General features: G+C 38.6%; 1 protein-coding gene across 2 annotated transcripts in view; it reads left to right on the forward strand.

Moving 5' to 3' along the window:
* Positions 1-13,556, forward strand: part of trim44 (tripartite motif containing 44) — a 46,701-nt gene that overhangs the window by 15,104 nt on the left and 18,041 nt on the right. For both annotated transcript variants that reach the window (XM_058076014.1, XM_058076013.1), the window contains exon 5: positions 3,819-3,841. In XM_058076014.1, the coding sequence (XP_057931997.1) occupies positions 3,819-3,841 (23 nt within the window). The remainder of the gene's footprint in view (positions 1-3,818; positions 3,842-13,556) is intronic.

The raw sequence follows: 13,556 nt of genomic DNA on the forward strand, positions 1-13,556 counted from the left end.
TAAAGACAAGCATGTCAATAAGCAATTACCAGCTCTCAAGCCGAATCAAAGTAAAGACACGATCACTAAGAAAAAGCCTCATATGGTTATAACCAAATTAATGTAAAAAAAAACAAAACAAATACATAATAATTTCGTCATAAGATGCTACTTTTCTCTCAAGCTTTGATGGCGGTTAATTTATGGGTGAAACGTCAGGAAGTAGTGACGTGGATGAGTGGAGTGGAAGCTAATACCACATTTTGAAGTCTTATGCAGCTGACATATCTTCAGTAATTTTGATGAAGAATGTTGAATTACTAAAGCTTCTGTTTGGACTGCTGGGACTGCCGACTGTCCAGTATTTCCAACAAAGGCTGGACTACTGCGTGATGCAATTTGCCTCGAGACAAAAGTGATAAAAAAAGAGACACGGAGACTGACAAGGTGTGTGATGAAGGAATTATAAGGTTGTTTAATTGTGATGCTGAAGAAGACGACTTTAGTGGTTAAAAAATGGCAAGAAGCCCCCCAAAAAACTGAGTAAGATCTTTCTGAGTACAAAACATCCCATTTTATGACGTGGACACTTGCGACTGTATAGTCCAGAAAATTACTAGTAATACTAATTGTAATTCAGCTTTGCTAAAAGTATATTGTACTACTGGAATGTTCCTTTGTACTTACTAAATTCTCAGGATAAACGACTTCTGCCTTAAATCACGTGTGTTTGCAGTTAAAGATCAATACTTTTGCACTTAAGTTAATTGTCTCAAAGGTCCATAGCACATCTGTACGCTGCCACTCTGTAACGCTTAACACACTCCCTCATCTCTCATTTGGAAACTGACGAAGAGACATTTACAGCTCAGTGGCTACAAATTAAAACATGGGTGTACCAAAGGCTACTATCAGCTTGGGTGTCTGTAGCGTGCTCTTGATGCCGCAGAATGCTTCGGGTTGGCTGCAGTAATGGTTGTATCTGAATAGATGTCAGCCAAGTTCATAGAATTAATGGAAACTGTGGCAGCATAAGGCATTTTTATTTTTACACATATGACCATGAGAGAGGGTTGTGGAGTGCATGGCAAGGCTGTCAGTGAGTGTTCTAAATGTGATTATATAATTGCATCATTTGCTTGTGTCATAAGTGCGCATTCGACAAGCTGTGTATAATGTACAGTAGTCTGTTTATGACAGTAGTGCCTTGATCTGTTCTTGTTGTGTAAGGTGACAATTTTCTTTTTAGCAGGGTTGATCTTATAAATACACAATATTAATTAGATTAATTTAACTCTCTACAGTGAATTGAAAAATTTAACAACTAACCATTGCTCTAATGATTGACGCAAATGACGTACAACTCTTGCAAAAACGCAACTGGTTCATCTATTTGATGTGCTGTAAAGAGCTAGCCTTGTCTAGTACTGTATGTTGTCGTGAATTGGACCCTGGTCACAACACAGCGCTCCAACAGAAAACACTGTTTCATGGCGTTCCAGTTAAACGGCCCCTGCAGTATGTACATTTTCTGGTCTTTTCTTTGACATCACACACTCTTAGTTGCCACTTATCTTCAAGAAACAAGCATTGTTGAACATTATGTGACAATACTGAATTAAATTGCATTGCCAGTATCCCATTATTCAATTTTTACAGCAGAATCACAGAACAAAAAACGTCACTGTGACAGTGGCACGCTGAAAAGTGGATCGACTATGAAATGTGAATGACCTCATTTTAAGTCAACATCCCAAGGAGACACTTATGTTCTATGTTCTTTACTTGCCTGATTTTTATTGTACATAAACAGATTTTAAAATAGATTTTTTTAAACATATATTTCTATTAGTAGTGAGTTAAACTGAAACACCAGAAGTGAAAGATCTTGTTTTGTAATGAGAAACATACATGTAGCCAGTAAATGGTGACACCTGCTTGTTCCCTTGGATCTTTTCAACAACTATTATCCGGCTTATAGATGAATAATGCATCTTGCCTTATGAAATTATTATTATCTTGACAAATGCAAACACACCAACAGCCCTGTGGTATGTCGTTGCTGTCATTATTGTGAAGTACTACACTTGACTAAATTAAATTAAATTAAATTAAATTAAATTAAATTAAATTAAATTAAATTAAATTAAATTAAATTAAATTAAATTAAATTAAATTAAATTTAATTTAATTTAATTTAATTTAATTTAATTTAATTTAATTTAATTTAATTTAATTTAATTTAATTTAATTTTTATTATTTTCTTTATTTATTTCAAACAAGCACATAATCTTCAATCTGTTTCGACTGCTTTTGTGTTCTTGGGCTATATAGACATGGTATATACCAAATGAAAAAAAATCGATCATCAGAAAAAAAAAGTTTGTTTTTACCTTTTTCTGTTCTTTAGTAATCAGTATCCATCCATCCTTGCATACCTTCATGTGAGAGCTGCTGTGTGTGAATAATGCATGCAACTAACCAGCCTATTGTAAAGACAAATTCCCTAGTGATATTATTGTGTTATTGTATATATTTAACAAAATTACATTTTCACGCAGTGCGGGGAAAATGTATATTGGAAGGAGTCTTATAATTCTACAACCTATTTTATTGAGCCTAGATTTATGCCACTGGCACTAGAAATCAATTTGCTAATTGACACAAAGTAACACACTATAATTCATGAAAAGCCCACATTGTAAGCGTTAACAATACTCATAGGTGTTGCATATGTGTCATATCTCTCTATATGTATTAGAAGTAGTGGACTTTTGCTGTATATCCTGCTAGATACTCAAGAAAATCAGTTGGGGCTCAATTAATGGCTTCGAGAACTGAAAGAAACTGGAGAATCAAGCTGAATAAACACACTCCCTAAGTTGTGCTCCAATTAAAATTCTTACTCACACACTTAAAAAAAAGTGGCATACATTAAACAACAATAAAAAACAGAAGTTTCTTGCAAATGTGTTGCCTATTTTAGCCAAGAGAGGGTTCCTTTTAGCATATCACCAGTGGACTGTTGAGTGTAATTAACGATTTGACAAGCTCACGCAAGCACAACTTCTCTCTATTCAGATATTGCAAACTATTTGTCAAGTTCTGAAGCTCATTAAATTTTAAGCTCGATGAGGCAGACAGCAAGTTGCTGTTTGCTGCCCTCTACTCATCAGCTCTCTTCCCTCTCAAGTGCTGTGCTGCCAAGAAGGCAGTGCCTGCCAGAGGCTGTGACACTCTTTTCATTCGGAGTTTCAACTTCCAAGGTCCAGCTCTTCATTACAGTCAGTGCAGGGCACGGTAGTGAAAGACACCATCTTGTACTCTTAAGTTCATTCTGAAGGTTGCTACTTTGCAGTGGATAGAAATTTTGCTTGCTGGCATCAGTTATCATCGGATGGCAAGAAAATAAAACAAATATCCTCCTAAAAAAATTGTTGGAATGTACATACAGTACTATTTATCTCATCTGGAATAAAAAAATATGGACTATTCATATCCTGTTTTTAAGGGGGTAACTATTTTGTTTACATAATGAGTGGATTAACACACACTTTTTTCACCCACTGTATATCAGAATAATCTGGGCTAAATTTTTGAAATAAGACTTGGAATTGAATAAATGAATAAAAGAGAGGAACATCCCCTCTGATCCCAAAATGAGAGCGGGAATTAATTGGTCAGATTTAGAGCCACGCCAGCTGTGGCCCTAGTTAACGTGAATAATGTTGTTTACATTTTTCCTTATTACCTGCGACACCTGCACAATGATTCAAAATGTTTTATCGTCTCCCCCCCCCCCGTCCCTTTCTGCCCCCCTCTCTCTCCTTTTTTGCAGCATGACTTTGACGCCAGACCAAGGTAAGACCAAGTTTGATGTTTACCTTCTTTACAATGTGATACTTAACCGTAAATTGAGGGCACTTCAGAACTACTCCGTGTAGTTCTAACCTGCATCTTAACATACACAAAGTACACAGTTTCACCTTATTTTCAGGACACAACCAAGCTCACCTCTGCACATCAAGTACAGTAAACCTCGGATATACGTATCGGACTCGGATATATCGGAAATTTGCTCACAACGGACAGATAAAAAAGAACCGATTTTTCTGTAATGCATTTCCAATAAAAATTCATTGCATATATTGGATTTTTTACAACTGATTTCGCCTATTTCGGACAAAATCTCCAGTCCCGTTCCAATGCATTTCCATTAAATTTCCCTCGCATATATCGGATGGCCGCATCGTGGCCAGATTTAGGACAAATATAAAAGTGAGTGATGTCAATAATACTAGCACAGCAGTGAATGAGACCTTAACCTCACTATTGGAAATAACGTAGGCCTGACGGGCGTAACAGGGCCTAGCTTAATTAACAATTTGTTATGCTCAGAGTCCAATTAAGTTAAATTCTCATTACCTTACGTGTCTTTTCATTGCCCAGTCCAGGTACATTGGAAACATAGTCAAGGAAGTGCCTTTTTATAACGGATAAAATCCGATTTACGCATATACCGGATATAAATCCAATATATGCGTAAAACGGACATTTTCCGGTATACACATATAATGCATTTCGCTTATATCGGACAAAACCAGTGGGAACAATTCAATCCGATATATCCGAGGTTTACTGTACTTCCTATGCTCCTAAGCCATTGCTCACATGTGAGTCACGTTGATTTCCCAACAAGGTAATTAGTTGCTCTCATCTACGTGTGCCTGCTGGAATCACAAGAAGTGACAATCTCTCTTGTCTCCATATCAATATTAGCGACATGTTACAGAACTGTGTAAATGCGTCTCGGTGTGCACACGTACAGTGTATGTACATGTTTTTCTGTCATAAACGGAGTCAGGTTTTGCTTCTTGCACAATCCCTAAACTTATTATAAGGTAGGCACTGACAGATATGTTATAAAGAGTTGTATCATTTCTGCTGCTGTTGCGGTCGACTTGTCTCGATTTGCGACTAAAGAACATATTTCACCTTGATCTGTGTCTGACCGTCTCTAAAGGATTTGGAGACCAGATTTGTGCCTGACATATTGATCTGAAGCATTCTTACCTCAAAGAAGGAGGGCTCTTAGCACCTCCTGGTTGTCTGCCTCCTCTCAAATTACACCTTCCTTACTGCAAAACAATGTTGGCACATAGAACTCAGAGTAAGTCAAGCTCCGTACTACAAAATATACGCTCCTGATCAAAATTTTAAAACCAGTTTAAGATTAACACCAGTTGAAAAATTGCAAGAATTAACATATTACACGGTTGAATCTTAAAGAGGTTCTAAGTAGAGCTTCAAAATGTAAAAGGAAGAAATGGGAGTGAGAGAAAACATTTTTTGAGAAAGCAATTTATTTCCAACAGGCAAATAGGCTGTTCATCCGCTGATCAAAAGTTTAAAGGGGACCTATTATACTTTCTCAGCTTTTCTGACCTAGAAATGGAGTTAGAATGTTGTATTCTTGTTTTAAACGATGCCAAAGTTTCAGATAATGAAGTTTGCACATTTGGAAGTGAGCCTTGTAAGATAATTGGGATGGATCAAAACGCTTGGTTTCAGAGGGCGGTGGAAAACTGGAGGTTTTTGTGATGTCACATATGGGCGGGCTTCCTTATATGGGCGTGCACTGTAGGCCATATATGCTCTGCTTCGCCCGCCCTCATTGTTAGAAATGGCTCCCAGGAAGTGTTTGTTTACAATTCCCAACGATGCAAAACATCAGGCAGAAGTGGTTGGAGTTCCTGATTCGCTACCAAAACAAAACAAAACAAAAAGATTTTAATCTGTCAACATGGGTCAGTATGCAGCTGGACTAGCCGACAAACGGTTGCTGAAGCCTGACGCCTTTCCAACGGTACTAGGTTGTGTCGAAGAGTCAGAAAAGCAAGCAGTAAATAATTAATCAGTGTCCTAACTGTTTATTTTGTGTAAATAATGGAACAAAAGAGGTTGTATGTGTAGCATTATATAGTGTGCATACAGGGGTGGGGTTGCTATTAGCCATTTCCCACCACAATCAGTGGGTCTACACAAGTTTTTTAAACACTCCTCGTCCCGTAAAAAAAAACGGTAACGACCACATTAGATATTACCGAAGCTGTAGAAAACACTAAACACTAAAATGCTAACGCTACTTACCATTCAGAGACATCTTGAAGTAACCTCTTTTCTTGAGAAACTTCCGACTGTCCAATTTCTACTGTCCAATTTTCGGGATCCAATACAAGTGGACATTTTGGAGGTGGGCCGTGAGTGGAATAATTTAAAACAGACCGTTTTCACAGGAAGCACGAAATGCAAAGAAGATCTGGAAGATCTAGAACACTTTCTGTGCTGGTTATTGTGTGCAGCTCCTCTATAGGAGTCCGCAACTCAATACAAAGTGCGGAAAAATTAGCATAATAGGTCCCCTTCAAGACCATAGCTCAAATAAACCTCAAACCCCTAATATTTTTTCCCCAATATTTTGTCTTTTAAAGGTTGTGGTCCTCAACTTTTGATCAGCTGATGAACAGACTATTTCACTTTAATGGTTCGCTTTAAAATGGTTGTGTTTGATCTACTGAGAACCACCGTAGGATCCAAATTTGACTTCTTGCCATTTTTCAATTGGTCTCAAAATTTTGATCAGGAGTGTATTTAGTGGAAAACAAAATTCTACTTTTACTTTTTTCTGACATCATGATCCAAACGTGCATCCGGGAATTTGTCTCTGGTGTGTAATGGGCCTTACTTTTAATGAGCAAGAAAAGCCCATAACCCAAGCTGCCGCAGTGTGCCAACATGTAATATGTTATTGATGGTTCAGCCTGTATTATGAGCTCCCGGCTCTGGAGCAGATGGCAACAAGGTTGGACCGAAGGGCGTGATGCAACTGCCCTTGGCAAGGTTAACCACTACATCTTACACACTTTGTGATTATAATTACTCTCAAGTTCCTCATATTACACTAAAATGCTGTTGGTGCAGAATCCAATATAGCTGTTATGGGCAATAACTTTGGGAACAAACAACGAGATAAACATAATGCGGGGGGATGTTAGTGAAGAACTGTACTGCGGAGATTGATTAATGTATTGAGGCACCTTGAGTACATTTAGGGAGAACGAGCAAGAAAATATAACACGATCAGGATTTTGTGCAGTGTAATCTCGTCAGCAGATTATAGAGCAGAAACAGAAATCCACTGTCTGAGCCCTATATCACTGCTATAGACAGAGCTTCCCCCCGGACCACAATCCGCTACCCACGTACATCTTTTCCAAGAGTTTCTCATCTATACAATGCCTGCCAAGATCCTCTGAGTATAAATCTTGGTTTACTCACCTAAGCTCAAACACCAGACTGTCACGATAATGAGATTCATTTAAATTTCATTTCCATTCCTTTAATTTAACCCCCGTGTCTCCTGTGCCCTTCCCTTTGTGGTTTACATATAGTGTGTTGCATATAAATGTGCCTTAATTGCATTTGGTCTGACTGGTCGCCAGCCAATCACAGGGCACATATAGGCAAACAACCATTCAAACCCAACAAACCCATGCATGCACAGGGAGAACATGCAAACTCCACACAGACGTGGCCGAGCGTGGAATTGAACTCTGGTCTCCTAGTTGTGAGGCCTGCGTGCTAACCACTTGCTCGTCGTGCAGCCCCACCATCACATGTTAATCTTGATATTTTTAAGTTAAAAATAACATTGAACAGCATATTTTCTGTTCTCGAATGTTTAAATACTTTACATTTTTTACATTTTTTGTCGCTTCTGGTTGAGTCTAGAGCAGCGGTCTCAAACTCAATTTACCTGGGGGCCACTGGAGCTAGGGTCTGGGCAAGGCTGGGCCGCATCAGGTTTTCAAAAAAAACAAAAAAAAAACCACATTTATTAAAAACAGAAAAATATACAAACTTTTTGTGCCCTGTGATTGGCTGGCGACCAGTCCAGGGTGTACCCCGCCTTACGCCCGAAGACAGCTGGGATAGGCTCCAGCACCCCCCGCGACCCTCGTGAGGAAAAAGTGGTAGAAAATGAATGAATGAATGAATACAAACTTTTTCAGCTTTGGTTCCGATTTTCTACAATAAAAGCTCTGATAAAACATTCCACTGTTCTCAAATATCTTAATTTTTATTTTTCTGCACAAAATAAGATGAAAAATAAATAAACAAATCAAGAATAAAGAAAATCAATCAGTAATAAATAAATATAATAATAATAATAAAACGGCAAATAATAAAAAATTAAGAAACCACATATAGTTGGTGGGTAGACAAATTACTTTTTTCAGATTAAAATGAACAAAGCATTATTAGAGCCCTGTAGACATGACAAAACACGACTATAGTCACATTTATACTCTTTTTATTTACAACATATTGCGCAACTGCAGGGTCTTGAGACACATGCTAACTCGTAAACTAGAGAGCTAGCGACCTAAATGGTAGCCTTCAAGTTATTTCCTTTAAACTTAAATAGCCAAAAACTTACCACTTCCACACGGATAGGGAGGATAACTATTAACAGTTATTTAACCTTTAACATGAACATTAATCAAACTTAATATTTTTTTCTGGGTACATGATACCATACAGCATCCATATCAAACTTGCGCGGGCCGCACTAACATTAAACTTTCATATCAAGGCGGGGGCCTTAAAACTAGTGTCCTGCGGGCCACATTTGGCCCGCGGGCCGCGTGTTTGAGACCCCTGGTGTAGAGAAAGTTCCCACCCAGAAGTGACCGTTCAATCCGATGCTTTCTCAATTGTTATGGTTCAGATCTGGATGAATTTCTTCTTATATTACGCCCGCTCATTGTGTTGAAACTTTTGCTGGAACACTGCCGAAGACAGAGTCAGCTTGTTCACATTTCCAAAAGACACCATTCGACGTGTCAGAAGGAAATTAAAAGTCAAAACCCACAAGAGGTTCCAACCATGAAAAAGCGCGCCAAGATGGCAGTAAGTCAATATAGACTTTTTTCTAATGTTCTTTATAGTAACCAGCTTAAGTCCTAATGAAGTCTTGATTCAAAACTGGCTTGGTTAACTTGGCTTTGCTACGAGTTCATGTTGGTTCCAGGAATTTTTTCTGATCGTGACATCACAGCCAAGATGCCGTCAGTTCAAATAACACGCTGAGGGGGCGTGTCAAAATCACCGCTTCATTTCACTCCTATTTCATAGTTGCTTCTTGATCTGACAGCAGCATGACAAAACGAACTACGCATCCTTTTTGCGTGATTAACTGAGTTAACACAAGGGAGGGACTCACATGCAATGTGAGTCAGCAAAAGCATTGCAATCGTAGTCACAAAATTCTCTTTGATACTATTTTTGAAATCTTCCAGTTGATATTCATGAACTTTATAATTTTTAAACATGAGTGAAAGAACAGCGGGTAAATTATGGAGCTGGAGGGAAAACGTATTTGGCAGGAAGGCCTGTATGTTCGATGTGCTCAGTGAAGAACAGAAAACACCATAAAAGTCAATAATTTTACACCATAATGGGCTTTGTGTTTAAGTCTCATCGGTTGGTATAAAAAATAATAATAATAATAATGTTGAACTGTAACTGTGACATCACACCCATACACGCACACAAAGGAAATCACACTTGTGCTGTCAATCATTTGGATGCTCATTGAGCGGTACAGCTGTCTTAAAAAGATACTGCAGACTTAAGTCTCTCCAGGTTTTCTGAGGTCTTGTGAGAGATTCGGTGTCACATCACAAGACGTCACAAACGACATTTTTCCGAAGTTTTTGCGAAAGTTTAGAGTGTTCAAAGTTACTGAAACATTAACATCCTCTGATTTTTATGTTTGTAATGTTACCCCCAAGCCAAGAACTACTTAATAAACTATACATATATCAGTATATATATACATACACCGAGTTATTCTAATAATCTCTTGGTTGCATTCACATGTTTGACACACTCAGACCTGCTGACACAAGTCCATGGTGCACGAAGTGAGGAGTTTTGACTTCCCTCTTTCATCGCTCACATGAACGTGAAGACACAGACCACCTCTGACAGAGCATGGAATTGGAGACGTTGAAGGATATCTTATCAGCCTATCTGTCTGGGTAGTTTGCCCTTCACATGGTCAAACAGATGAGCTAAGCGAAGCAGGGATTTGTCAGGGGACTATAGTTAGATGGTCAGAGGACATAGGAGAGAGCGAAGAAATGAAGGCAAGACGAGGGGCTGCGTTTCCTCGGGAATAATACTCATTGCTTGCTATGAAAATGTTCTTATGCTACATTTTATGTCTATATTGTCTGCATTGTGGAGACCAAATTAATTTTGTTTATACAGTGCAGTCATCCCTCCCCACATCGTGGTTCGAATTTCGCGACCTCATTCTTTCACTTTTATTCAAAAATATATCAGTTAATAAATCCTATTAGTAAACAAAAATATCCATATTGGAGGGTCTTGTATTTACCGGTACTTATACTTGTTTTTTGCGCATTCTAATAAAGCAAATAGGGTTCTATAAATTCCATACAACACTAGACAGAATGTCGGCACGGCGGTCGAGTGGTTAGCGCGCAGACCTCACAGCTAGGAGACCAGGGTTCAATTCCACCCTCCGTGTGGAGTTTGCATGTTTTCCCCGTGCATGCATGGGTTTTCTCCGGGTACTCCGGTTTCCTCCCACATTCCAAAAACACGCTAGGTTACTTGGCAACTCCAAATTGTCCATAGGTATGAATGTGAGTGTGAATGGTTGTTTGTCTATATGTGCCCTGTGATTGGCTGGCGACCAGTCCAGGGTGTACCTCGCCCGAAGACAGCTGGGATAGGCTCCAGCACCCCCAATGAATGAATGAATGATTAGACAGAATGTTGATGATCCCTTACAGTAAGAAAAAAACACATCATATATTTTTACATGTAGATTATACATTTCTCCCAAAAATATACTCCCATATTATTATTCACATTTATATAAAGAAATACAGACTTTATAGGCCAAATGTAGTAGAATTATGTCGAAGCCTGCCTTTTGATTTGGCCAATAAAAGACATAAGTCGACTGCATCCAGTTGATCTAATGCATATATTTTTTTTCAAGTATTTTGTAAGGGGTCTGTTAGTTTACTGTGTATTGCTTTGAAAGTACTTCTAGTATTGACCTGCACTCTAGATGAATAGTGAGCTGTGATCCCAGAGAGCAAAGATAAGGCGTTAAGTGTCTGCAATGCATCCAAGGATATAGCGTGGCAGAATCGGGTTACTACTGTGTTTGAGTTGATGCACTCAAGTCTGTGGCGCCAATGAATAATGGATTGTTAATCCATGTGTGCAAGATACAGTACATCCCTCTCCCGAATATCCTTCTCTGCCCTTTCTCCATGCTGTTGGTGTTGCATGTGTGTATTTATTTTATATTCAGTTTGTCCTCACACTTTGATTGTAGGGTACCGGATTACGTTTTCAAGGTCCTTTTTATGGTTTCTGAAAAATAATTATATTCTTACAAGAATGGTTGAGGCATCATAAAGCTGCATAAGCACTGAAATCTTAGTTTAAAATCCAAATTCTTAGTTTATTCTCTGGAGATAAATGACGACTTTGATAGTCAACTATTGAAACGATTGAAGACATTACGGATCGCAAAAAAGAAAATTCCAAGATAAATAATATCAAAGATACAAAGTTGGTGGTTGGGCAGTGGGGGGAGTGTCCACTCCGGCCCAAAACCTTGATTTGGCTTTGAATTGACTTTGACATCCCTGCTCTATCAGGTCACTGACTTGGTCGAGAATATTCAATTTCTTTGACCCAGTCTGTGAAACTGCAGAGTAAATTATGTTTTTTTTGTAAAACTAGGGATCTGCATACACTTCTGTCACAATGTTGCTTTATTCTAAATACACTGTTGGGATGTATGACAGTATAATCATCATAAAAAAATGTCCAAATACTTCTGGACCGAACAGCGGATGTGAATACAGGGCAGCAATACTGCTTTTTTTCCTAAGCTCATCTTGTTAATTGCTTCTTACTCAACCTGATCATTGAATTACCCATTCAGATTCTTACTGTCTCTTCCAATCATTATTTTTTTTCTAGAAGCCTTTGCAAATTATTCTTTCTGTGAAGTCTGACAAATTGTCTGATAAAGTATTCACTGCAGTTCTTTTTCCCTGCCACAAAAAAAGGGGATTTTTATAGGGAAGCTTTCTGTGTGTTTGTGTTTACAAGGATGTAGAGTTGTTCACTCAGGCAGTTATTTGAAAAGATAAAGTATAGTAAGTAGTAAGTGTGGTAATTTATAGAGTGCATCTGGGGAACATTTGGTATAATTTGTAGGAAAGGGATCAGAGATGGCATACGCAGTGTATTGGACAGGAAAATCTTCCATCGTTCAGTCATAGGCCACACACTATATTCTGTATCTGTCACGCTCTGATTACCATCATAATTCTTCAACATGATATCATTTTAATGGAAGTAACATTTTTCACTGCTGAGATATTGATCAGTAATAACAACATTAATGGTCTATGGCCACACTCGCAGGGTTGTATAACGTACTTGTCACTGGAGTGGAGTGAAGCAAAAACTTGGCTTGTTTTGCACATTTTACCATGACATCATAACACTATTGTTACGGGATTACTGTTTTGATACCAAAATTTACTAATAGGAATTCAAACACGACCAGTCTAGAGTGTAGCACGCCTCTCGCTCAAAGACAGCTGGGATAGGCTCCAGCATAACTGCGACCCTAGTGCAGATAAGCAGCATCGATGGATGCATTCAAACTGATACACAATGCTTCTCAAATGTTTTATTCAAAAACAAGAAGTAGACCCCAATTAATCTAGTGCAGTGATTCTCAACTGGTGGATCGGGAGCTTTTCATCAGATCGCCGGTCTTGCCAAAAAAAAAAAACTGTCACGGTGCGGCTTGTGAGTTTTTCGGTTCAACCCCAGGATGCAGAGATGAGGACCCAAATGCAAATAAAAATATATTTATTTTGACTATGCAGCAGAATGACGCGCTAGCAAGTCCAACTCAACACAAGACAATGAACCGACAAACTAAATAGGCAACACAAAATAGGAAACAGGTGCGGGAGATAATTGAAAGGAACGGAAAACGGAACAACAGAGGAAGTGAAGACAAAATAAGGGCATGGACGAGGAACAGAGGAAAAGGAACTAAACAAGCTTTCATAGGGGTTGACAAAAACAGTGTAATGACCCGATGTCCCTGAATGCCCCTTGTGTCTCTTGCTACGCCACCATAAGGTGCGTGCCATGTTTATGGCCGACTTGGCAAAACAAGAAGGCAAGGACATTGTGTGTGAACTTAAAGGGGTAGTTATATAAAATCGGAATCCCGGAAAAGCAACCACAACAATATTGGTTGTGCATTATAACGCCTCCGTTCATTGATATAGTGAGGTAGTATGTATATATGCAATGATGTGTAAATCATTTTTAAAAGCAGTGCTCAATCATATGGAGCCCAGTAAGTGTGACAAGCCATCATGAGTCAGCAACTTCATGTTCTGTTGTCCAGTAAGGCTTAAAAACG

Source organism: Doryrhamphus excisus, chromosome 6, assembly GCF_030265055.1.
Source record: "Doryrhamphus excisus isolate RoL2022-K1 chromosome 6, RoL_Dexc_1.0, whole genome shotgun sequence".
Classification (NCBI taxonomy): domain Eukaryota; kingdom Metazoa; phylum Chordata; class Actinopteri; order Syngnathiformes; family Syngnathidae; genus Doryrhamphus; species Doryrhamphus excisus.